General features: G+C 43.1%; 2 protein-coding genes across 6 annotated transcripts; both read left to right on the plus strand.

Annotated features, from left to right (window-relative positions):
- The first annotated feature begins 4 nt into the window (after window positions 1-4).
- cfap251 (cilia and flagella associated protein 251) lies at window positions 5-9,396 on the plus strand. Of its 3 annotated transcripts, none has more exons than XM_052067535.1 (21): window positions 5-299; window positions 581-699; window positions 1,078-1,218; window positions 1,289-1,398; window positions 2,130-2,238; window positions 2,329-2,409; window positions 2,517-2,594; window positions 2,718-2,759; window positions 3,328-3,599; window positions 4,343-4,519; window positions 5,401-5,651; window positions 6,313-6,464; window positions 6,546-6,707; window positions 6,840-7,024; window positions 7,228-7,342; window positions 7,422-7,585; window positions 8,192-8,282; window positions 8,380-8,523; window positions 8,604-8,835; window positions 8,949-9,056; window positions 9,136-9,396. In XM_052067535.1, the coding sequence occupies exons 1-21, from the start codon at window positions 143-145 to the stop codon at window positions 9,291-9,293; spliced, it is 3,048 nt and encodes a 1,015-aa protein (XP_051923495.1). In that variant the 5' UTR covers window positions 5-142; the 3' UTR covers window positions 9,294-9,396. The 3 variants fall into 3 exon arrangements, with proteins under 3 accessions (XP_051923495.1, XP_051923497.1, XP_051923496.1); XM_052067537.1 differs by having other exon boundaries at window positions 1,133-1,218; XM_052067536.1 differs by lacking the exons at window positions 2,517-2,594; window positions 2,718-2,759.
- Window positions 9,397-10,165: 769 nt separating this feature from the next.
- On the plus strand, window positions 10,166-26,195 carry mlxip (MLX interacting protein). 3 transcript variants are annotated; one of them, XM_052067095.1, is made up of 17 exons: window positions 10,166-10,756; window positions 13,130-13,236; window positions 13,579-13,664; window positions 13,742-13,831; window positions 13,914-13,955; window positions 14,664-14,874; window positions 16,143-16,226; window positions 16,583-16,677; window positions 18,016-18,481; window positions 19,049-19,116; window positions 19,504-19,615; window positions 19,705-19,799; window positions 21,189-21,296; window positions 21,455-21,582; window positions 22,547-22,670; window positions 23,224-23,353; window positions 23,989-26,195. In XM_052067095.1, the coding sequence occupies exons 1-17, from the start codon at window positions 10,422-10,424 to the stop codon at window positions 24,105-24,107; spliced, it is 2,400 nt and encodes a 799-aa protein (XP_051923055.1). In that variant the 5' UTR covers window positions 10,166-10,421; the 3' UTR covers window positions 24,108-26,195. The 3 variants fall into 3 exon arrangements, with proteins under 3 accessions (XP_051923055.1, XP_051923053.1, XP_051923056.1); XM_052067093.1 differs by having other exon boundaries at window positions 10,168-10,756; window positions 17,992-18,481; XM_052067096.1 differs by having other exon boundaries at window positions 10,168-10,756; window positions 14,733-14,874; window positions 17,992-18,481.
- Window positions 26,196-26,818: the final 623 nt, after the last annotated feature.

Genomic DNA, 26,818 nt, shown 5'->3' on the forward strand with positions numbered 1-26,818 from the left:
GGCAACGATAGCGACTCTGCAACATTAAGTTGGCTACCATTTCTAATGCAGTGTGGTGATATAATAATATTTATTTAATAATATTATCATTTAATATTGCTCCCTGGAGAAACACCTCAATTAAATTAATAATTGAACCTTTATGACGAGGAACGTGGTCATTTTATGCGTCGCAGCTGGAACGCATTTCAACTCTCAGGGGGATAAATATACATTTTTAATTGAATTGATTGTAATTGATGTGTTGATTAACAGTCAATTCCTTTTATTTTTAGAATCCATAGACACGTCACTTTCTGGTAAGGAATACAATGGCGGTGAAATAATAATAATAATAAAAATAATAATAATTATTATTATTATTATAACTTTATTGACAATTCTACATCACATTTCACGATTGAGAACCACTGGTCTATACAATGTAATTAAAACGCTTCATCAAACTACTGTAACACCATAAAGTGGTGATTTTGCTGGTTCTGTTAATCGTTTTCAATCATTTCTCAGTGTCTAGTGTAGAGCATCACCAGCAAATTTTCGCTTTCTCTGATGACTTCTCACTACTTTTGTCTGACAGGCAAAATGTCTGAAAGCGACATTGACAAACTAAGGCGAAGCAGGGAGTCTCTAGTCTACACTGCAACCAGAGAAACCCTTTTCGCACAGGAGACCACACACAGCAAAACACATGCATTGGTAAGTACACGTGTTACTGAATTCAGTGAGACCTTGACTTCCAAATGCCCCAACTTACAAGTTTTCCAAGTTATGATCTGTCATTTGGTCAATTTTTATTTGCTTGGTGAAAAAAAGGAGCAACTTTGGGACTATAATTCCCTTGCATGTGGACAAGAAGATAAACGGGCATCAAAGCACTTTTAGCTGTTTTTTTGAATAGGCAAAACTGTCATACCCTTTTGGGGATAAGCGGGTTGGATAATGGACGAATAGAAGGATGTACTTGGTCTAAAACACGAGTACATGAAGAAAGAACTGAACCAGTTCGTCAAGGTTCCACTGAAATAAAAAAAATTGACATTTTGAATGTGCTGTTCAAATCCACCCATCATTTAGTCACTTGATTGGGTCTCTGGAGTGAATTCCTCCCTTCCCGTGTACATTCTGCAAGACCACAGTCAGCTGGTGTTCCTCTATGCCGGAGCTCACGTCGCGATCATTTACAACCACACCACCAACTCCCAGCACATACTCCAGGTAATAATAAACAAAAACAGGATTTAACAAAAACACATCCCAAAGAGTAAGTTGATTTGATATTTCTCAGGGTCACTGCTCCCCCATTTCATGTATGTGCGTCAGCGAAGACCGACGCTGGATCGGGACAGCGGACCAGAACAAGAAAAGCACTGTCATACTGTGGGATTCATATTCTGGGTACGACATACCCAAAACATACTCTTTAGTTTTCAACCCATTTAAATTAAATTAAAAACCAAGCTTTTTTAAAGTCTTCCTGCTCTCACTCTCTTAAATGGGAGGGTATCATATTACATCACTTTGAGGAAATAACAGTCACTCGCACAGTGGCAAATGGATCCTAATGATTTAAAAAAATAATAATAATCTAATTGGAATGTTCAACCAAATCTGATTATTCTGTTGAACAAATGCTTCGACCTTAGCAAACAAACAATGAGAAATGCCATAAACAGGATAATGGAAATTAGCATATATTTTTATGGTATTAAATATGATCAAACGATTCCTACACATGCACATTCACAGGTATACATTCGTACTACTCTGGGTTCACAACGATGGTTAGTGAAGTTGAGTCTGCCTCTTCTTCCACTTTGTGATGCTGCAGGTCTTCTAGTTAATAGTTTCAGTTTTTTTTTAAATTCATCTTTACTTTTGTTCTTTAAATTCAGTTTATTTTTATTAGTTTCTAAAGCGGGTTTTGTTAATTTCTATTTTTAGTTTTTATTAGCTTTAGACTTAGTTTTAGTATTAGTTTTTTATTTTTTATTTTTTTTATTTTTTTTTTTAATTAATTTTATTTTTTATTTATTTTATTTTTTATTTAGTACGGTAATGCCATCCGTCCAAGAAGTGGTATCAAACAGCCCTAATATGTATGATATGATATGTTTGAAATGTTTCAGCATTCCCGTGCACACTTTGTTCGACTGCCATCCCAAGGGGGGGGTCATCGCCATTGGGTTTTCAGCGGACGCCAAACAGCTGGTGACGCTCGGGAATGAGAAAGCTCAAGTGAGTAAAAGTCGTTGCTCTCCATTTCTTCCGGTGGATCGTGCGGATGTAGCGTTGGACTTTTAGTGATCACAGTGCCGTTTCCAACAGTGTGTTTGTATCTGGGATTGGACCAACGACTGCCATGAACCGCTCTGGCTCACAGAGCTCCGGCCTGAATATGGTTATCAAGTAAGTCCACTTGAAGTTAATCAGCACCTTGCGCACAGTTGTTTTTTTTTTTTTACATTTGGGTAAATAACATTAAAAAAAATCTCCATTATTGACTTGTTTTGCAGAATTACATTATTTTTAACCCAAACAACAGCACTCAGTTGCTGAGCAGCAGTGAGAGCCAAGTGTTGTTTTACAGCACGGTGAGTAGTGGCACCTTTGATCTACTGTAGTCTACCATAGAATAAAATTTTTTTTAAAAGTACGAATAATGGAAGGGGGTCTGGCCACGGGGAAACTCAAACCGCAGTTTCTGTTTTTTTCAGGCACAAGGAACTTTGCAACATGTTCCACTAAAGATTATTAAGGTAATTGTTTACGCTGTGCCACTTTGTTCTTGTGGTTGTTGTTTTCGATATCATGCCCATTCTTTTTTTTTCCTCCAGATATATAAAAAGTCTCTCAACGGTGAATTTTACTTTCTGACTCACGTAACACTTGTGGTAGAATCAGTGCTCTCTATCATTTATACAGCATTCAAATTGTATTCACATTTGTTTTTAATAAGTTGACTTTCTAAATCTATTCATTCGTTGGTCTATATTTTGGATGTAAAATGGAATATTTATTCCCAATTATTAGAATTTGGTATGATTTCCCTCTATATTATTTGTATGAAATGTAAAATGTACATTCTGATTTTGTTTTTCTTTTGTAAATATGTAATCTCTATTTCCTCCATCTTTAAATAAGATAAGATAAGATATCCTTTATTCGTCCCACACTGAATACAGTGAAATGTTTATTTTAAGCTTTTTATTTGGATTACATTCGCATCTTGTAATGTTTTTTTTTTCTGTAGCGATAAATCGGTTTTATTTCAATTCTATTTGAGTTGTATATGTCATTCGTTTGTCCGTGTTTCATCCCCGGCAGCTGGGCGATGCGGCCACCCTGGAACTCAACGCGTCCCTCTTCCCCAATTCCACGCCCGAGTACTGCGAAATCCACAAACTGGCAGGCGGCCCTCTGAGCCCGTCCGTTTTCCACTGGCGAGAATTCCGAATCCTCACCCCATCGAGAGCGGGCGTCATCATGGTCTGGGACCTCACGCAGGACCTGGACTCCAACCAAAGGCTGAGCCGGGACCATGTGAAGATCATCTCTCTGCAGGAGCATCCCATCACTGTGCTCGCGGTGGTAGACAAGTATGTCCTCATCTTTGTACTTTACACGCGCACATATGGATTTGTATTGATTATCCCGCCACTTTTTTGTATTCCTACAACTTCCGCATTTCTCAACCAATTAAGTTTCTAAATGTGAATGTTACGGCTACCCTTGTGTTATTTTCTACGCCGCACTAAAAATTTCAGAGCAAGAAACATTTGATTTTATTGGATTTATTTTCCATTCTCATGTTAGTATTTTGGCGGCCCGGTAGTCCAGTGGTTAGCACGTCGGCTTCACAGTGCAGAGGTACCGGGTTCGATTCCAACTCCGGCCTCCCTGTGTGGAGTTTGCATGTTCTCCCCGGGCCTGCGTGGGTTTTCTCCGGGTGCTCCGGTTTCCTCCCACATTCCAAAAATATGCGTGGCAGGCTGATTGAACACTCTAAATTGTCCCTAGGTGTGAGTGTGAGTGCGAATGGTTGTTCGTCTCTGTGTGCCCTGCGATTGGCTGGCAACCGATTCAGGGTGTCCCCCGCCTACTGCCCGGAGACGGCTGGGATGGGCTCCGGCACCCCCCGCGACCCTAGTGAGGATCAAGCGGTACGGAAGATGAATGAATGTTAGTATTTTGTTGGTTGTTACCATCGCTACTGTTAGCATGTTAGCATTTGAGAAGCTCTCATTAGTAATGGTACATATATGCGGGCCAAGATGAGGGATCGTCGTCCGTCACAAAAGACCGCATTCTCCAGTTGCCTTTTGTTTCTTTCGCATGACAGCTGCATCGTGACCGGAGACACGCGGGGCCACGTCAATTTTTACGATGAAAACATGCTGCTCCTGACCTGGTTCACCCAAATGAACCTGGACCGCATTGTCTCCATTTCCTTTTCTAAAGAGTTTGAAAGAGAGTATCTGGAAGACGGCACTTTGGATACCAAGCCAGTGCTTGGCAGGTAAATGTCCTCTTTAGTCAACCATCTTAGAAATGAAACGACATCGCAATAGCACAAGCGTGTCATCTTGTCCAGTCACTCATTTCACATGTCAGTATCTCATGTCAATCGTAAGATCGTCTGTTGTCTAATTGCACATGTATTCACCTCTTATCGAAAGGCTCGTTCCACATCATCCAATCTGTATCATCTCATTTCATATTTGGTATATCTCATCTACTCACTTCTCAGTCCTCATTCCACTTACATCCATCATCTGATCTCTCGCGCTCAGCTCTCATTTTTATTTCCCCATCCCAAAATGGAATCTCATCCCCCTCCCATCTGGTGCAATTCCTTTCTCATTTTTCACATTTTCTACTCCCATTTTGACATTTAAAAAAAATCCCTAATTCCTTCTCCCTTTTATCATATTTGATCTCATCTGTCATATCTTTATTGGATTAAATAATTGGTGAATAAACGATATGATATTTTTTAACCTCATCTACAAATGTCCAGGTCCATCTGTCCCCTTGAAGCAAAAAAAAAACCAAAAAAAGTGCCGCATCTGTGAGCACAATGCTGCCTTTATGTAACATTTTTATCGGTTCTATATCATTTTTCACTTTATCTGTGAATGCAAAAAAAAACTCAACTTTGTTTTTTCTTCTTTCTTCTTCTACCCACAATCTTGCTGCTGTAGACTGTATATTTCCCCATTGTGGGACAAATAAAGGGTATCTTATCTTATCTTATCTTATCTTATCTTATCGTATCGTATCGTATCGTATCGTATCGTATCGTATCGTATCATTGCATCTATAATCTCATTTGTAGTATCATCTCACGCAATTTTATCTCAGATGTTATTTTGGCGAATATTTTCTCACGCCGGGCAGGAACTTTGTGGTGTCCTCGTCGACCTCCGCGGTTGTCCACGTGAATATGGAAAGAAGCACGTGGCGGGTCCTGCTGCAAGAGAACTGCGACCCTCTCCACGCCGTGGCCTGCAATCCCAAACAGCCCACCGTGGTCATGGGCAACTGCAGCGGCATCTTAAAAGTCTGGGACTACCGGCAGAAGCGGATCGTCTGCAGGACGGTCTTGGAGAAAGAAAAAGAAATCCGCTGTGTCACCATTGACCCGCAAGGTGAGTACGGAAATTCATTCATTCATTCATTCATCTTCCGTACCGCTTGATCCTCACTAGGGTCGCGGGGGGTGCTGGAGCCCATCCCAGCCGTCTCCGGGCAGTAGGCGGGGGACACCCTGAATCGGTTGCCAGCCAATCGCAGGGCACACATAGACGAACAACCATCCACGCTCACACTCACACCTAGGGACAATTTAGAGTGTTCAATCAGCCTGCCATGCATATTTTTGGAATGTGGGAGGAAACCGGAGCACCCGGAGAAAACCCACGCAGGCCCGGGGAGAACATGCAAACTCCACACAGGGAGGCCGGAGCTGGAATCGAACCCGGTACCTCTGCACTGTGAAGCCGACGTGCTAACCACTGGACTACCGGGCCGCGAGTACGGAAATCCCTTTGAAAATTTATTCCATCTCCTTGATGTTCATATTTTGATCAATGTACTCAGCGTACTCGTAGAAAGGGGCTCAGTAGTATTTTTCCCCGCTTCACTCGAAAAACACTTGGATCAAAAACAGTTGATGCCTTTAAAAATGATGTCATTTGCACAGACTAAAAAAAAAAAAAATCTGAGAAAAACATCACTTGCGTTGTAATTTGAAATCCAGTTTGAAAGATGGATTTGAATTAAACGCCGACACATTTTCTTCCCGAGCAGGACGCTACCTGGCCGTCGGTTTTGCGAGCGGAGCCGTCCACTTTCTGGATGCCAACACCTTACAAAGCGACCCCAAGGAGTGTTTCGATTACCCCCCAGACAGCATCAGCCACATGAGCTTTTCGCATGACTCCAGATACCTTGCCACTGCAGTAAGTTGCCTCGTTTATGGGCATCCACACACACACACACACACACACACACACATAAATAAGTCAACGTGTCCCTCTCAGGATGTAGGGAAGGCAGTGACGTTATTTCGCATGCAGCAGCCTCAGTGGATCTACTTGGGCAGGTACCGCTCGCACTACAAAGCCATTACGGACCTCCTCTTTGGGGTGCACCAGGACAGCTCTAAGCCCAGACTGTTCACGCTGGGTGTGGATCGCCTGCTGGTTAGTCTGCAATTGTTTAATCAGATGTGGTAAAGAATGAATGAGAATGTATTCGGAAAAAAAGGGACAATTTGTCTGTTGATGTTATTGAATAATTGACCACAGTCGACTTTTCCCTGCTGGGATGAACAGGTGGAGTACGACGTGGAGAGCAGTGACGTAGGGCAGGTGGTCATCCTGAGCTCCAAGCGCCTTGAGCAGAGTGCGGTACCCAAGTGCATGACCTGGTACCCGCCACTGAGCTCCGAGGAGTTTTTGGTGGTCGCCTCGGATCAATACAAGATGAAGCTTTTCAACAGCATGTCTAAGACATGCAGGTAACAAACATAAGGACATTTTTTTTCCATTGAATCACTGCTTTGTACTAAGATTAAGATAAAATCATACTTTTTTTTCCCCCTTGATTCTCCAGAAAGGCAAATTCACAAATTCACAAAAAAAAGTTTTGGCCGGCTTATGGCTTACCGGATGTATTGCAGCAGTGAAAACATGAACACTTTTGTCCAATGGATTCCAACAGAAAGACCCTCCTCGGGCCGACGTACGGAAGCCCCGTTAAGAAAATTGGGATCCTACCGACGTCTGAAAATAACGAGAGCGGCTCGCGTTACATGGCGTACGTCACAGAGGACAAGGTCGGTCCACTTAGCGCACCTGCTTTATTTTTCATGATGCGAGACCGAGTGAGAGGAGACCCGCTCGTGCTTCCTCCAGGTTGGCCTGCAGATCCTGCCTCTGGACGGCAACCCTTACAAGTCCCAAGCGGTGCTCTGCCATCCCACCGGCGTGTCTACGTTCGCCTACTCCCACGACGGGTTGTTTGTTTTCACTGCAGGTGGTCCTGACTGCACTGTCCTGTCGTGGCAGATAAGCTACAGGTAAACTTTGCATGGAACTTGAAAAAAAAATTTGAGAGAAATTTCAGGATGTTCTCGGAGGGAAGTGGGTGTCTTTGAGTATCGAGAGGGCCATCAGGAAGTTGCAGCCCTCTCGAGAGACCGGATGAGTCACAGAAAGGCACGGAAGTGGACATCATTAGTGTCACGTCCCGTGTTTGCCAGCAGGGGGCAGGCTTCTTGCTGCAGGTGGTCGAGACTGCACTGACTGCACTGTCCTGGCTGACTGCAGGCTTCTTGCCTGCCCCCTGCTGGCAAACACGGGACGTGACAATTAGCTTGTTTCTTCACTCAACATCATATGTGGTGGTATCCCCCACGCCCCCCCCCCCCCCAAAAAAAGCCACGAGAAGCACTCCCAAAAAATTTAGTTCATGCATCGAGTTCCTCATCTGAGATGGACAAACTCATGACTAAAATATGAGAAAGACCCTTTAGCATTTTATGCTAAGGGACTCTCCTATCAGATCTCTGGACTGTGCGTGCGCGTGTGTCTTCCGAAAGTTGCGGCCTGGTGAGTTTAGTACTTACAGTTCTGCACAATATAAACTTTGAGCGTGTTGTGGCTTTTTTTTTCGGTGAGCACAGTGCCCTGGAGGGAGCAGCAGCCTTGGGAGGAAAGGAGCTGGAGCCATATTACACGCTTTTAGAGGGAGGCAGGAATGGGGAATTTTACAGGGTGAGTGCAAAATGTCACCTTTGGGGTGGAACTTGCAATATAATTTGACAACTACAGCAAAATTGAACTTGACTCTCTGTGATGTTCTGTACTGTAGGAAATTGAAGACTTTTTCTATTACTGCCAAATTCATAATCAAGGCCTGGAATCCATGGAAACACGACAGCTGTCTCCCAAAATTCCGCTGACGGAATTGCCTTCCCTCATGCGGGCTTTGGCCTACTTTCCGACTGAAAGAGAGGTACGCTGTGCATTTGACGTTTCCTAATATTGTCCAACCCAGAAATGCATGTACAGCGCCGGCTGTCTTATTTTGAGCAGGTTGAAGACATGCTAAATGAGGTGAAGTTGGGCCAGTACACAGAAACGGGAGAGTACATCACGGACATCAACCTGGCGGAGCTGATCAAACTCTACATCAACCACCGGCCAGCTTTTGGCATCTCGGCAGAGGAGCTGGTCACCGCCTTTGAGGTCCTCGGCGAGCCTGGCGGACCCACAGGGAAGCCCGTTCTGGACAGAGACCACATGCTGGAGCTCCTGCAGGTCCGAGGTAGACAGGACAAATTTCTGACAAATTTCCCCTTGTCACAATATGTTTGCTTCCCCCCAAAATTCAATGTCCTCCACACTTTTTAAAATGGATTTCACGGAATGTTGAAACAGGGGAAGCCATGACACAGGATGAGCTGGCAGAGTGTTTCACTGGACTGTTAGGCCTATTTGAAGTGGAAGAAGATGAAAATCCTGAGGCCGACCTCTTTAAAACTGACAGTATGTACACCTACTACTGCCGTTACACTATTTAAAACTTTCACATGCAATATTACTTTTTTATTTTTATTTTTTTAAGACGTGAGCCAAGAATACACTCTGGAGAGTGTGATCCCAGAGAAGATATCCATAGAGATATTTACACATCACATCCTGGGCCTCCCTCCATCATCATCACCATCACTGACACCCAAGAAAGGACATAAAGGATCAGAGCCACAGCTTGATGATGGCTGAATGTGAAATCCATTTATATGTAGATAATTATTATTTATCAGTATTACACAAAGTAAAAATAATAATTTAATTCTGCATAGCTACACATATACAATATGTGTGTGTGTGTGTGTGTGTGTGTGTGTGTGTGTGTGTGTGTGTGTGTGTGTGCGCGTTATCATATATAATGCATTACTCATACCATATGATTTGTCTACTTCATGGGTCAATTTGACCCACTGTATTTTTAGTCATCAAAAGGAATGAATAAACACATGCCCCAATGCAAGAAATGTTGTTTTGTTTCAATACTGTACTTTATTGGGAAATCCAAGAAATGACAGTGTAAGCTTCCCTTCCCCTCTCATAGTTATTAAATTAACAGAGATGAAATATTTATCCAAAATAAGGTATGTATATGAGAATGTTTCTTGCAGGAATGAGCAATATCTGGACAGAAATTAATTGTACATTTACTACGTACGCACCTCATAAATACCCCATAAATAATAAAATAAAAATACATGATAAAAAATCCATTTGAATAAATTGTATTTAGATTGTGTATATGATTTGTAAAATGTCTTACGGGTAAATTTGAACTTCAACGTTGTCAATAAACTAATAAAGCATAAGCAGGACATGATGAAATACACGTGAAGATTAACGCGTGCAAGTATTATCTCGTCCGGAGTGTGGGTGGGGTGGCTGAGGTTCGCACACGTCCCAATCAGAAGGGTGGGCTCCCACCGGACCAATCAGAAACCTTCTGATATAAGACACTTCCTGTTTGAAGGTGGAGACAAGCCCGCCTCTCCTTTTTTATAAGGCGACGGTGGACCAATAAGCAAATGCAAGACCAACTCGGACCAATCAAAAATCTTGTGACCTATCGAATGGATGACGACATTCTGCCAGCCCTCCATTGGAGGGGCAGTCGCTTTGGTGTCAGCTGGTTTGGAGTCAACTTGTACACAAACTCGATCGGAAGAATTTCGGAGGCAACAAACTGGCAACAAAAAATCAAATAAAAATAACTAGACCGGGGGGGACACTCGTTGCACCTTGGCCAAGTCTCATGACGGCAGTAGTGTAATAACAATCCCCCCCGGGCTAACTGGCTAGCTGGTTAGCCATTTGTTCGCAGTCATGGCTTCTAGGCAGCTGAGTTCCAGGCAGCGGGAGAGGAAACTACAGCGGGACGACGACGACGACGATGACGACTCGGAAGCCGAGGAAACGAGCCCGAGCCGCAGCCCCAGCCCGAACCTTAGCCGGGGTCCGCGTAGGTCGCAGATCATCCACAGCGGGCACTTCATGGTATCCTCGCCGCACAGCGAGCACCCGCCGAAGAAAGGCTACGACTTCGATACCGTCAACAAACAGACCTGTCAGACGTATCACTTCGGCAAGGCGAGCACGTCTCACATCTCGATCGACGCCTCGCTCACCAAACTCTTCGAGTGCATGACGCTGGCCTACAGGTATGGCACTGGGAGCGATTAGCCAAGAATAATTACCGGGTATTGTATTGTAATGAAGTGGGGGTTTCCACTTACCTTCACCTGAGTATTTATTTCCACGACGACTTTTCAGTCAACTTTTTTTCCCCCCTGGAGATGGCAGTAAGTCGCATTCAGTGTTCCTTGCAGAATCACCATTTTTTTGGAGTCAGCTATTTCGCCGTTTTCGTGCTCATGACAAAAAAAAAAACTGCGGCGTTGCAACCCTCTAAGTAACGGATATGACATCAAGGCATGTAAACGACATGTAAATAGACAATGCATAGCATCTATCCTTTATCCTCTGTGGAAAACGACTAATGCACTTAAAGGGAAATCAACTCCCCAAAAATTCTTGACAGTCATATGTTCTATGCGCCTCCACTAGTTAAACACAGCATTCTGATTAATATTATGTTTGTGGAATATGAGTTAAGCGGCAAAATCCACCTGTGCCTCCCTGCCCCCATTGAAGTATGAATTTACATAAAAGGAAAACTTGTTATGAACCAAAATGCATTTTGCTGGGACACTTGATCGGTAAAAATGAAGCCAAATAAATTTGACCTCATTTCTTCATAGCAGAACAGTATTGAAAGCACCCCCCGGGTCTGTTCACTGGCACCTTCATGTGACTTTCTTATGGATCACTTCTTTCAAACTTGTTGTAAAAACAAAACTGAATAGTGCTTTTTTTCCCCTTTTGGGTAAACAGGAGCACATTTAAGTGCAAACTGCAAGCAGTAAATACTCTCCCAATAAAAAGAAAGATTCTCTATGAGGAGTAATGTATGCAATAAAAATATTCATCCATATATAGTTCTATCCTGTTAACCTTTTATGCATTATTTGCTGAGAAATTCCCACATTTGCTACATTTGTGCTCGTTCCAAAATGCCTTGAGCTGTCACAAGATGGTGCCAAAGCCTTTTCGAGTAGAAAAGTAGCCCGACTATAAGCACTCTTTGTTTATGGTATATGTACGGGTTTAACTATTAATAAAGGCAATTATAAAGTTTTGGGCCATCTAAAATCAAAATGTGTCTGTCTATTTATCTAACATAAGAATGAAGAAAGGAAGTAAGAAAGTAAGGGATGGCAAAGCTCACTAGCACATTTCCCCGCGTACTTTTCCAGAATTCCCCTTTGGTCTGGATTTTCCTTTCTATAAAAAAAAAATGGAAGAAGAAAACCTGAGTGGTTAGTGTGTGAGCGTGTCATATAAAGGTGACTTGTCAGCAAGAAATTAAGATGTTTCTATTTATGGATGACAGACAAGGATTCCCTCTGACTTTTGCAACCGGCTCGGACTTGCTGTCATGACTAATAATAGAGCAGGGAAGTACTACCAGGGAGGCTTGTTCTTGTTGGTCTTTACTTCGTTGAACTTTGCTCCACTTATTTGACAACCCCCTTTTTTTTTAAATGCTATTAATCCAAGGTGGAAAAAGGGCGACTGACAGGAAAACAGGGGTATTATTGAAGCCACATCGGGAGCGCAAATCTTTTTTTTTTATTGATATAGCAGTGAAAGAGGCCATTTCCAAAAACCTCAAGTAATAGACGCTAACACTCACACCTCGGGACAATTTGGACTGTTTAATCAGCCCGTCATGCATGTTTTTGGAATGTGGGAGGAAACCGGAGAACCCGGAGAAAACCCACCCAGGCACGGGGAGAATATGCAAACTCCACACAGGGAGGCCACAGCCGGGATCGAACTCACGACCTCTTGCACTTTGAGGTCGACGCGCTAACCAGTCGACCACCTTCTAAAATGATTAATTAATTAATTCAATTTGGGGGGGAACTGTTGAAATAGTTGAAACTCAACTTCATATAGTTCGCCTGAAAAGGAAGTCAGTCATTTTTTTTTGTTTTAAAGCAGCTGTTTAACTGCATAACATTGAAATAAGCATCGGGATGACATCACAGCAATCCGATTGGAAGCTTATTTGCGGGGCTCCCCCGGCACGTGTTCAACTCAAGGCTCGGGTGATCTGGCCCCCAAAAAAATTGTTAAGCAGATCAGGGTTTGACTTCATGTTTCTTGCGGAACCGATTTGAGGTTTTCATTTTTACCGAAAATTTGCTCGAAATTTACAATGTGATCTGAACCTTTTGCTGCCGGTCTTTATATTTGGTTGCCGCTATTTTCCATGACTTCTGATTTGAAACTTAATTAGTTTCCAAAAAAATACATGTCTAAAATAATAACATTTTGGGGCAATTGTGGATACCTAATAAAAAAAAAATGAAAGCCTTCTGAGGAAAACCCGAACTGTGGTTTGTTGGACGCAAGATATCAGCCCATGAAATTTAAACCGAATGCTCAATGCTGTTTTCTTTCCACAGCGGTAAACTGGTGTCTCCCAAATGGAAAAACTTCAAAGGTCTGAAGCTGCTGTGGAGGGACAAGATCCGTCTCAACAACGCCATCTGGAGGGCCTGGTACATGCAGTGTAAGACTTCCAACGCTGACAATCAGTAATACGGTGATACCTCAACTTAAGAGCGACAATATGAGAATTTCTTGACATACAAGCCGACTTGCATAGCTGATTTTAAACAATCACCGCCGACTTGTGTGCTGGATCCGATGGTGGGGGAAGATGCGGTCCAACCTGACATGCTGGGAACAGTTTTTGTTGTCGCAAAGAAATTTTGAACCTGTTCAAATTTGACGGCGACAAGAAAAAAAACACCTGCGACCATTAAAACTGTTTGCGTATGTCTGGCGGACAAACAAAAATGTTTGCGGAGGCTGCAATGGCGACTCAAGTTGAGTTTTGGTCAACCGGCAGATGTGGAGAGAAGACAAAATCCCGTTTGTCATTTTGTGACCCCTCTGGATGGAAACATAGACCTGGAAGCGCATCGCTCTTCGGAGGTAAGCGTTTAAAAAAATGAAATCCATCAATTAATCTGCCGACTTCATATCCTACGTCATGTCATTGTGACTCCCAGATGATCACCACGGAGGGCAAATGCTGGAAGAGAAGAATAGAAATAGTCATCAGAGAGTATCACAAGTGGAGGACCTACTTCAAAAAAAGAGTTGAGCTTGTGTTCCGATCATTTTTTATTTTTTTTTTGATTGATCTTATAGCATCGTTCATCTTACTGACTGTCCCTTCAGTTGCAGAAGCACAAGGATGATGACCTATCAAGTTTGCTCAAGGTATGTACAGTTTGGGAGGAAAAAAAAAAATAAAGCAGTCACGCATGCATCTTGTCAATGCACCCACACATTTTCACCTGCTAGTTTTTTTCGCAACACAAAAAGAACGAGACAGATAAGCCATTTCCAAAATTGTTTTCCACCTTCATTGTGACTATTGACGTGTACAACTCAATTGAAAAAGAAAAAAAAAATCGGAAATATTTTCAAGAGGACGAGTTCAAATTAGCCAGCTTGGAAAATACCTTTTCGATGGGGTGTGTAGACTTTTTATGACATTTTACATCAATTATGTAAGAGTGTTTTCCAGCAATGAAAACAAAGGATTGGGTTTCCGGCAGAGGTTTCGAGCCAAGCTTAGCGTCTCAAATTTGAATTTCATGCTCGTTTTTTCGGCTTTCAAGCACGGGTAAAACCTTAAGCCAGGGCTGAGTTTCAATCGATAAATGTACAAATCAAAGTATTCCGCTGTGTGTGTGTGTGTGTGTGTGTGTGTGTCTGTGTGTGTGTGTGTGTGTGTGCGTGTCATTTGGAAAGGGTGGTCCCCGAAAGTGATGAACTAAAAAGTGGTCCCCACAAATCACATAAACCGGTCTGTGTGTGTGTGTGTGTGTGTGTGTAATTGTCTACCCCACTTGTTGGCTGCAATGGACCCCGCATGCTCGTGTGATTAACCGGCTTGATGCTTGCATTTGTAACACCTTAAAGGGACCCAAGGAGCAGTTAGCGCTGTTTGGGGAAGTCTCTCCAGACATGCTCCGTGCTTGCTTTTGTCAGGATGAAGAGAGCGAGGCCCCGGTGCCCATGGAGCTGGAGAGCCTCTTCGACATGGAGGTGCTGATGTCCGAGGTGTCCGACACGCTTTTTTCCACCTTGGTCTCGCATCAGCCCCCCGCCTGGCCCAACCCCAAGGAGAACGGTGAGGATGTTCTGCGATTGCCAAATCGCTTTGGGAACATCGCATGGAAAAGAGGCAAATTCTTTGTGGATTACCGTGACCTGGATGACGGTGAATCTCGGCAGACAGGAAGAAAAAAAAAAATTGAGTGAACCCATTTTTTGTTAGGCCATACAGGTCAGGGGTCGGCAAACTACGGCACGCGGGCCAAATCCGGCCCGTTGGTCTTTTTAATCCGGCCCGCCGAAGGTTGCTACGCAATTAAGGTTCAATGTCAATGACTGCATTCATTACATTTGGACTTGTAATGACAGGCATTTCAACGCCAGGTGGCGCAGTTACTTGAAGTTGCAGAGCATTGGGAGGAAGCGCCAAGTCAAGCAAATCCCGTTCGATACGACGGAATGATGTACTCTTAAAGTCTGAAAAACGTGCCAAAAAATGCAAAATACTGCTTTTTAAAATAAAAACATCCAATTAATATTATGTCGGGCGGCCCGGTAGTCCAGTGGTTAGCACGTTGGCTTCACAGTGCAGAGGTACCGGGTTCGATTCCAGCTCCGGCCTCCCTGTGTGGAGTTTGCATGTTCTCCCCGGGCCTGCGTGGGTTTTCTCCGGGTGCTCCGGTTTCCTCCCACATTCCAAAAAACATGCGTGGCAGGCTGATTGAACACTCTAAATTGTCCCTAGGTGTGAGTGTGAGAGCGGATGGTTGTTCGTCTCTGTGTGCCCTGTGATTGGCTGGCAACCGATTCAGGGTGTCCCCCGCCTACTGCCCGGAGACAGCTGGGATAGGCTCCAGCACCCCCCGCGACCCTCGTGAGGATCAAGCGGTACGGAAAATGAATGAATAATATTATGTCAAATTTAGTTCGCCCTTTTGATCCGGCCCTCCATAATATTTTCTGGTTCTCATGTGGCCTTATGCAAAAAATAATTGCCCACCCCTGCCATAGGTTAAAATGATTTACGTAATTGCGCATTTAGGCTCACTGTGTTTTATTTTCTTATTTCGAGTCTAGGGAAGTCTTTAAAATAATAGTTAGGGTGTCAAATTATGGTTTCGAGACAGGCGTCGGGTTTTTACGTCTCGTTTCTAGGTTGAAATAATAATCAGAGGTTTCAAGCCTGTTTCATTCGCTGAGACGTCATTCGGGGCTGAACGGTTAACTGCAATTGCTGTCCTTCAGTATTGCGATTTTTGCAAACTTATTTGATTTATTTTGTGTGTATGAAGGAAAATGAACCGTGAAAGTCACTTCACTTATCTTCTTGTTTCCCTTTCGCAGCTCATGCGGTGAATGCAGACATGATCCAACCGGGTCTCATGCAGTTGCAGCCCAATCTGGACTTCTCTTTCGATCCACTACAAGGTAGCGGCCGAATTGTTTTGCCTCGGTCTCCTTTTTTAGGGGGAAAATCCTGCCAAAGATTCCAACAGAGCAAGATTAAAGGAGTGTGAAAGACGAGCACCATTTGAAAATGTGAAAACTCTGACCGGCGCTGCTATTATAGAAATAGAATAAATAGATTGCTCACATCTCATCATCCTTATCACGCATTAATCGTGCACACTTAAAGGAATCACTCACTGGTGTTCCAGTAACTTCTCTCAACACTAGTTTCCTTAACCTAGTAACCCAGAGAGTAGACGATGATTGACTTACTTTTTTTTATTTCAGATTTTTTTTTTTACTAACCGCTTGCTAACATAGACTCTTGTTTCCAGACTTATTTCACAGTTTCCGTCCGCCCGCCTTCCTCCCCGTCCCCCCCACCGCACCATCAGTCACCCCCCTGCCCGGCAGCAGCTCTCCGTCGCAGGTAAACGCGGAGCGCGGCGCCTTTAACGCACCACAAGCAGCGAGTGTTAAGATTTTGTGACCCCCCCCCCCCCCCCGTCACCTTGCCTCTTTTTCTGTCCTTTACAAGTAGTGACACAAATCCACTTAACATAGTCACCGTACTAAAATGAATGATAGCACACGACCGGCTGCTCGATCTACTTTACCTCGTCGTTTGAAATGTCGAGATAGAAATAAGCACCTCTTGGCCTTTAAATGTCAATAGTATGGGTGTGTACTCCAACTTTATTTTTGGCGGTGTTGTTACCCTTTAAGCAACCGGCATCTGAATACAAAACAGCAAGTCAGCAATGGTGGCAAGAGGCATATATTATTTATCCCTTGCAAATAACTAATATTACTGCTGTGCCGAGAAGCCAAGAGAGCCGCTGATTGTATCTCTTAGAGTGCCCTCAAGTGGCCATGGCGTGCATGCCAGAATAATCGGCAAAAGTGTGACAAAAAAAATTTAATTTCCATATAATAATATTGCATTTCTGCAATAGGAATTAAGCAGTAAAATCCACCCATTTTTGTCTTTCTCATGGATGTGGCTATTTTGCCACTTGCTTTCGACTCAAAATGACATCGCCGTTTTGAAAATGACATCACAATTTCTTCTGAGTTAGGACTGCACGACGGTCCGTGTTTTATGTCATGTGTTGTGTTGATTATTTTGCTTTCTGTTAAATATTTAGCTAATTAATATATTATTATTTATTATTATTTAATATAGGCGGCCCGGTAGTCCAGTGGTTAGCACGTCGGCTTCACAGTGCTGAGGTACCAGGTTCGATTCCAGCTCCGGCCTCCCTGTGTGGAGTTTGCATGTTCTCCCCGGGCCTGCGTGGGTTTTCTCCGGGTGCTCCGGTTTCCTCCCACATTCCAAAAACATGCGTGGCAGGCTGATTGAACACTCTAAATTGTCCCTAGGTGTGAGTGTGAGCGCGATTGGTTGTTCGTCTCTGTGTGCCCTGTGATTGGCTGGCAACCGATTCAGGGTGTCCCCCGCCTACTGCCCGGAGACGGCTGGGATAGGCTCCAGCACCCCCCGCGACCCTCGTGAGGATCAAGCGGTACGGAAAATGAATGAATTATTTAATATTATTATTATTATTTTTACGATATAAATCAGCATTGTGTTGTAATGTCCGCGTTTATCGGGGGAGGTCTTGAACAAATGAATGGCATTTCAGCTCGTCTCAATGAGGTCAATTGATTTGATCAAATTGCGTTGCAATTAAAAATTCACCTCTCAAGTCAAGGTTCCACTGCACATGTGTTTTGTCACCAGGGCCAGTTATTGTCATCCATGCAGCTCACGGATAGCCAACTCCCGTCTCCCATGACCAGTGCCACCAGTGGGACCGGTGCCGGTACCATTGAGGACAACTACTTGCCTCTTTATTCGGGGCAGGTGGGGCTCAGCGACCACCCCGACCCCTCCCCCCATGATGCCCTGGTGTCCCAATGCCTGCCGGTAGCCGTTGCACCCATGGTCCCCTCTACCTTGGACCCCACAGCGGCCTTGGGCGAAACCGGCGTGATCACGCCCTCTACTGCGCCGACTGCCAATTCCGCGCGCACGCATCCCTCGCCACCCGCCCCCCGGCTGTCGTCGCTGGTTCCGCTGTTAGCCGCCCCGAAGCCGCCGCCACCGCCGCCGCCTCACACCTTCGCCCGCCCTCAACACCTCCAGCCGACCAACGCCAACAAAAAACGAGACTTGAAGAAGATTTCCCCTGCTAACCCGATTGCAGCACCACAGCAGCTCTTCATCACAGGTATGGGTGCAAGAATCACTTTTTAAAACGGGGATTTTCAAACGTTTTTGTGTCCAGGGAGAATTTTTTATTTTTTATTTTACAAGGGCCTCTCATATTCATCCACCCATCCCTTATCCAATTTGCTTGTCCTCGCGAGGTTCGATTTTTATTTTTATTTTTGAACCTTTCTGCCTAAATATTCATGAGGACGTGTGGGTTTTAATTTTTTGAAATTTATTTTTTAACTTTTCTGCCTAAATATTTATGAGGACGTATGGGTTTTTATTTTTATTTATATATTTTGAACTTTTCTTCCTAAATATTCATGAGGATGTGTGGTTTTTTAATTGATTTATTATATTATTATTAATTATTATTTTTCTTTTGCTTTGTTTGACTTGCTGTCCTCTAACAAGGAACTGAATGGGGGGGGGGGGGATCACCAGCGTTTGTTGTTCCACTTGCAGGTTACTTCTGATGGGCCCAAGTTTGAGAAGCACAATTTTAAACAGTTCCGGCATTTCAATGCTTTTTGTAGCGTACGCAAATCTGAAGACAACTCACTGCCATCCCTCCCTCTCTCAGGCGTCATCCCAGCAATGAAAAGTGACGTGACTTCATCTCCCGGTGTGCTGATCACACATTGTGGCGTGGTACGTTCTCAACATCGTCTCTCAACACCTTATTAAGTAAACCTGCGTACAATATGAATGGCGTTTTTATTTTATCACCAAAAATCAAGTAGAACTCGGTCGTTTGCTTTGGGCGGAAGTGGCGAGTCTTGCGTGCTTGCACTTGTGTGGGAAATGAAAGCAATCGTATATAATTAAGTTTGACATGTTGTGAAACAAAAACGACATGATCATTTTTAATTGTGCAGCACGCGATACCCGTTTTAGTAAGTTTACGCAAATTGAAAGCAACGTTTCGCACACAAAATGGCTTCCTCGTGACTTATTTAACGTGCATCACGCTCATAATGAGGGAACGTTTGGATGCATGTGCCCCGCTTTGATCGCTGCCTTTTGGTGTCCCGTCAGGCTGGCGGATTCTCTGTCGTACCTCAAAGCCAAAAATCTCCTCAGTGTATCGTCCCCGCCGAGAACTCGTTTTGCTCCAGCCATCGAAACCAGGAGACCTCCTGTGGTGTCGGTGAGAGTTTGTTGTGACTCGCTTAAGCCAAATGTGATAAAAGCACACTATTTCCGACAGTGGTGTTGGGGTCTCTCTCCTGTCTTTAGTTCAAGGCCAGGCAAAATCCAGCCAAGGCTCCCCTTGCGCTTTAGATCAAGTTCCAAGTCCGCAGTCCCTGATCAGCAGCAGCACAACACCTCAGGTAGAACATAAGCGCAATGCCAAATTGACTTCATTTTGGTGTTATTGTTTCAAACTTTTAATTGTTGTCTATTGTACTGGATTTGAGAGGATTCATTTTCCCACCTGCTACCTCCAACAGCAGGCCACCAGAAATTAAAGTGACGATGACTGATATTTTTCCCAAAACATTGATTATATATATTTTCTCCAGTATATTTTTGTATTTGTAATATTTAGATTTTTTAAAAATGTATACTTTTTTCAGAATATTTTTGTATTTGTAATATTTAGATTTTCTTTTTAAAAAGTCTATTTTTTTCAGAATATTTTTGTATTTGTAATATTTAGATTAAAAAAAGTCTACTTTTTTAATAATATTTTTGTATTTGTAATATTTAGATTTTTTTAAAAAAATGTCTACTTTTTTCAGAATATTTTTGTATTTGTAATATTTAGATTGTTAAAGAAAAATGTCTACTTTTGTCAGAATATTTTTGTATTTGTAATATTTAGATTTTTTTTAAAAAAAAGTCTACTTTTTCAGAATATTTTTGTATTTGTAATATTTAGATTTTTTTTTAAAAAAGTCTACTTTTTTCAGAATATTTTTGTATTTGTAATATTTGGATTTTTTTTTTAAATGTCTACTTTTTTCAGAATATTTTTGTATTTGTAATATTTAGATTTTCTTTTTAAAAAGTCTATTTTTTTCAGAATATTTTTGTATTTGTAATATTTAGATTTAAAAAAAATGTCTATTTTTTTCAGAATATTTTTGTATTTGTAATATTTAGATTTTTTTTTTAAAAGTCTACTTTTTTTCAGAATATTTTTGTATTTGTAATATTTAGATTTTACTCGAGTCACGGGCATCTTGAATAATCCCGCGATCTGTGGATGAAGGGTGAGGCCGATGTGATAACCAGTCGGCCTTATGTTTTGGTATTTTTAATTGGATATTTTTGTCGATTGTTTTGTTCAATTTTCTTATTCATATTCAATTTCTTTCCATACATTTGGTTGCAATATTCCTGTATTTCTTCCCCAGTATTTTCATATTATTTTTAAAAATATTTGTGTGTACAGTATATGTCCAGATAGGTAGATAGCGAGTCCCCGTATGAGGCGTTAAAGCCGAGACTCATCTCCGGGCATGGCACAATGCCCAAAGCATATTGGCGAGTACGGGAACTATTCTTTTTTTTGACTTCCTTCACACATTCTACGTCTGTGCGTGCCACTTACCGGCACATAACGCAACGTCCAGGAAAATGCCATACTTTAGCAAATAACATATTTCATGTCTCCGATTGTTCCTTTTTCCACTGCTCCTATTCACAACCGCAAACCACCCGAGAAAAACAATATTTGAACCGAGTGAAAGTGACGTGTGTGTGGGTGTTTTCAGATTCCAAGGAGAGCACGCATCGCCGAACAGAAGCGACGATCAAATATAAACCACTGCTTCAAAGCGCTCGGCGACCTGGTTCCCACTCTCAACAACTCCCCAGCCAATGTGTGTACAATTGACATTTTTTTAAAATTTTTATCACGAGTCAGTAAAACAAACCAAAGCATCTTTTTACATCTTTCCGTGTCAACTTGTGGTTTCAACTGCACGTCATCCAAATTCCATCCCCTGCTGCCATTTTGAATCGCTCGGTTTGTACACAGATCAGTATTGCGGTCGCCATGCAAAAGACGGTGGAACACGTCGAGAAGCTCAAGCAGGAGAGGGAGCAAATGCAAGAAGACATCAGGAATCTGCAGGAGGAGATCACAAACCTCAAGGCCTCCATTAAGTATGTTCATCATTGATATCTATGTATCTATATCATTCATTCATTCATTCATCTTCCGAGCCGCTTGATCCTCACTAGGGTCGCGGGGGGTGCAGGAGCCTATCCCAGCCGTCTTCGGGCAGTAGGCGGGGGACACCCTGAATCGGTTGCCAGCCAATCGCAGGGCACACAGAAACGAACAACCATTCGCACTCACACTCACACCTAGGGACAATTTAGAGTGTTCCTTCCACGCATGTTTTTGGAATGTGGGAGGAAACCGGAGCACCCGGAGAAAACCCACGCAGGCCCGGGGAGAACATGCAAACTCCACACAGGGAGGCCGGAGCTGGAATCGAACCCGGTACCTCTGCACTGTGAAGCCGACGTGCTAACCACTGGACTACCGGGCCGCCCTTGTATCTATATCGATCTATAGATATCGATTATAGATGGTGATATATAGATACATATATGTGTATAGTCATAGATCGTTTTCCTAATATTGGCATTTGTTTAACTCATTCAGTACCAGCCAATTCTGGACCAAGTGTGGAAAGACGTTTAAAAACGTCTTTGGGACTGAAGGAGTTAATACTCAAGGGGAAAATACGCTTGTTAAAACGTTCAATAGGAAAAAAAAAAAAATCAAGAAAACCCCAACGACAAAACATCCTGTGAGATGTAGGCAACGCCTCCTTTATTGCGTCTGATTTGTGCCACAGTGACAAGCACGCAAGAGGAAATTTCGAGCCCGAAAGTGTCTTTTGACAAGACAAGTGCTGACCCGTTCCAACTCTTTGTGCGTGTGGCGTACGGACGCCGAATGAACGCGCCGCCTTAATAGTTGTTCAAATAAATGAGCGTTTGCCTCGGTGCAACTCTCGCAAAAAAAAAAATTACCTGCAAAACGACACTTGCGGATGGGAGTAAATGTCGCCGTCGGCCTGACGGGGCCACGCCTTTTGTGTTTTGTCAACCGCAGCCTGTGTCACGATCAGATGCCAGCCACGGGGGCGCAGGTCACGCAGCGACGCTTTGACCACATGCAGGACAGGTTCACGGAGTACGTCAAGCTGCGTTCCCGGCAAGACTGGAAGTTCTGGATTGTATCCTCTTTCTCGTCGTTGGTGTTTACAGCATGAGAGCGTACAAGTCACATTGTGTCGGTCCGTAATCAAGATGATTATTTGTGTGTTTGTGTGGGGAAATTTACTGTGGTCGGAAGGAATCTACGGTGGAACAGTTGCACATCGTCATCAGCTGCCTTCGGTTTTGGGCTCCGCGAGAATGTTCCGGACGATGGAGCCGCTTGCCAGCCAATCGTTCTGCGGACGATTGGCTGGCAAGAAAACCGGTTGCCAGCCAATCGCAGGGCACCCAGAAACAAACAATCCTCCGCGCGCGCCCGGGGTCAATTTGGAGTGTTCAATCAGCCTGCCATGCTTGTTTTTGGAATGCGGGAGGAAACCGGACAACCCGGAGAAAACCCACATGTCTCGGCGGTCATGTCATTGTCAAGAAACAAATCCAGTAGATAATATCACAGGAGAAACGCAACTGTGTTAAAAAGAGATCAGGTGGGGGGGGGGGGGGGGTTAGTGGGGGTTGACGGCATCGCCACACAATACCGAAGCGAGCCTTGACGTCACGCCACCTCAGTTCAGCGTCATCATCAAGCCTCTGTTCGAATCCTTCAACAAGATGGTGTCGACGGCGAGCGGGACGGAGCTTTGCAAGACCACACTGGAGTGGCTCGAACGTCACTGCTCCCTGGTCGCTCTCCGGCCCAGTGAGTCATTGAGCCAACAAAAATTGCACTCATTTTCACATGATCCGTCAAGAAAAAAAAATAAAATTAAAATCATGTGGGAAGCTGGACGGGAAGATTTTTGGAGCACGGTGAGCAAGCGGCCGGGAGGTCATGACCTGCTTTGGCACGACGTCAAGCTTGTTTAGTCAAATGGAGAACGAGAATGAATGTCAGTGTCATGTTTTACTTTGTAGGCCACGTGGAGTTTCTTGTTGTTGTTTAAGTTGGGGGAGGGCGGGTTATTTGATATTGTGGATGTGAAATTGGTCCCCCCCCCCCAAAAAAAAAAAACATTGACCAAACATTGACTATAAATTAATTCCTCTAAGGCAGTGGACTGAAATTGAAAAAGCTATTTAAAAATGATATTAAAATGATATATAAATGATATATAAAATGATATATAAAAAGCTATTTAAAAATGATATATGAACAAATTTTTTCAATTTGTTGCTGAAAAAGAACATCTTGATTTTTTTTTGTTTATAAAAGTTACATTGAAAGTCAGTGAAAGTAACCGATGACAGGAAGTTGGATAAAATGTCGTATGTTGTATCTAGTCGGTGAACCTGTGTGTGTGTGTGTGTGTGTGTGTGTATGTGTGTGTGTGTCAGTGGTCAGCAGCAGCCTTTGCCAGTTGAGCACCAGCACGTCCATCCTCAGTGACCCTTCCCGTTTGCCCGAAGAAGCCCTGAGGCACGCCGACGTGGAGCCTTGCTCTCAGGCCATCTGATGACGATCCTCTTCCTCCTCCTCCTCTCATCATCATCATCATCATCATCATGGAGGACTGAACTCATCTTCGTCTTTTCACCCCCCCCCAAGGGCTCCGTTTTTGTTCCCAGCTCCAGTCAAGTGCGAAATGCAGTCTCACTGTGCCCAGTGGGCGGAGTTTTCTTTTTATTTGGCCTTTTTGTTGAGGTGCGCAGTTTGAAATGGACGTTTGCGCCGTTGTGGGACTGAACATAGCCGCCGTGCTTCCCAGCCCATCGAAGTGGCTTCCCCCTCGTTCCCATTCCAGATGAGGCACGCGGTCGACCTGGCGAAAGCCAAATGGACTCGCTGGAGTCCGTTCAGAAGGTCGGCTTGCGCAAAGTATTTTTTATTTTTTTTGCAAGAAGATCGTCCATTTTGGAGGATGTAAAATTCATAATTCATTTGATTGATTGAGTTGGACAATGATTCACAGGGTTTGATTTTGTCAGATTTACATGTCAACCTGTCAACCTCGGCTAATACCTGACCTTATAAAAAAAAATACGATTGAGGATTACTTTTGCTGGTTTGCCGTGACAATCGTGGCGATCGACGACGGCATTGTCGTTGGCGATCAGCAGGTGAGACGATCTAGATTTCAGCCAAAATGGTCTTTGTGAGATCGGTTCACAATTTATTTTTTTTTCCTTATAAAAGTTGTAATACAGCGTACATGATTTGAAATGATAAAAAAAAAAAAAAAAACGTAAAAAATACGGGGAAAACGTACAAGTTGACAGGTATGGATTTACAAAAGGATTTCGATGACATACAGAATCTGTCGGCCTGAACCTGGATCAAATCCACCAAAATTGTGTTACGCCACCTGCGCCACAACTTTGCGACCCAGTTTTAGAACCGGTTTCACTGAGTCTAAAATCGAGGTTACTTTCCGTCGCCAAATTGTCGGCAGCACGGTGGATTTGTAATGGAAAACGACATAATTCCCTGCAATGTCAAGCCAAATTTCCAAACCCCGTCAACTCGACTTGCCCCCGCCACAAAAATGAAGACGCACCAGTTCTTACATCGAACGCACGTGCGCCTGTAGACGAAAATAAAGCACCCGAGGCTTTCCATTGTCATCTGTGCCATAATGCTTTTTAAAAAAAATATGATTATATGAGTGACAACAGAAACAGAGAAAGCGTCATGTTTGCCTCAACGCGGGTTATTATGAACAAAATTGAAAGCAGTTTGCGTTCAAAAGGGAAATCTCTTGCTTACGTTTGTTTTTTCCTCATAAAGCTTGACACCAGAATGTAGCTGGGTCCCCCCGCCCCCCCGCTTCCGTCCCTCTCGCATTTTTGCTTTTCTGGTGAGCCACACAACCTCCAACCCTCATAGGGAGCTTCACCCAAATGGCAATAAAACACACAGATTGTTCACTCGTCTCTAAACGTGTACAGTGCAGCGAAAAAGTAGTTGGCTTCATTTTTTTTTCTTTGGCATTGTTTCCTCACTTTAATATTGTCGCTCATCAAGTACATGTCGATAATCAAAGATGTCAAAGTAAACATCAAACAATTCCTTTTTCCACACAAGGGGCAGCAGGTAGCTTGGAATTGTCTTTTCATTTTTTTTTTCAACATAAACAGAATCCCAATTTCAAAACTGCATTTCTTGTTTACTCCGTATGTACATTTGTTTGACCGAAATATTCAAGTGGAGAAACCACCAAAATAAGAATTTTAGGAGGAAAATACTTTTTCATGGCACTGTATATGAACTGTATAGATTATTTTGGTCCTCACCTTTCTATTTGTACGTGCGCGTGTGTGTGTGTGTACAGTTTTTCTCTCGATCAACATCACGTTCTTTGTCGGGATCTCAGGGCAGTGCCGGTGAGCGTGTGAAACAGTGTCGCATTGTGTTGTATAAAAGTGTTTTGGTCACCACATCGCACAGTTTGTGCCGTTGTTCTCTCGCAACAAATGTCATGAAGTCACGCAGTGTCATGTTTTTTGGCCTGAACGTTTTTAATCAGGGAAAGACGGCCGCGCCGTGCTTTGTCCTCAACGGGTTTTGTCGCCAACAAAATTCAGGGGTTGAGCTTTTTATTTTTATTTTTTTTGGGTGACAATTCCTATTTAATCACGACATGGTGTCTTTCACATGGTTGGTCATAAAACAGTACAGGATTATGTTTTGTACTCAAATTTTTTTTTCTTTATCACAAAAGTATGCATTGTCATGTTTTGTCCTTGATGCCTTTTTGTGTACTGAAAAAAGTTGAGTGGGTTTTGTCTTGAACAAACTTTTGGATGCCAAAGTCCGTTGGCATGTTTCGTCTTGAACAAATGTTTTGATTACGTAAGTTTTTTTTTTTGTTGTTCTCAACAACCCTGTTGATCAGAAAAATGCATGGTCACATTTCCTCTTCAACAACTTCTTTCATCTATTGTCACGTGTTGTCCTCAATATTTTTGGTGATGGAATAATGCACGGTCATGTATTTTTTTTAATGACCCGATGCATCATGTTCTACCTTCAGCAAACTTTTTATTGACAAAATCCATTGTGTTTTATCTATGGCAAAGTTTTTGATGTCGAAATGCATTGTCCTGGTGTACAAACTTCCTCATGACTCACCGCATGATCATTTCTGACGATTGACAAACTTTTTGATGACGAAAAGCAGTCACGTTTTAATCCCCTACAAATTTCAAGGACAAAATGCATCGTTTT

Source organism: Hippocampus zosterae, chromosome 6 (assembly GCF_025434085.1).
Source record: "Hippocampus zosterae strain Florida chromosome 6, ASM2543408v3, whole genome shotgun sequence".
In the NCBI taxonomy this organism is placed as follows: Eukaryota; Metazoa; Chordata; class Actinopteri; order Syngnathiformes; family Syngnathidae; genus Hippocampus; species Hippocampus zosterae.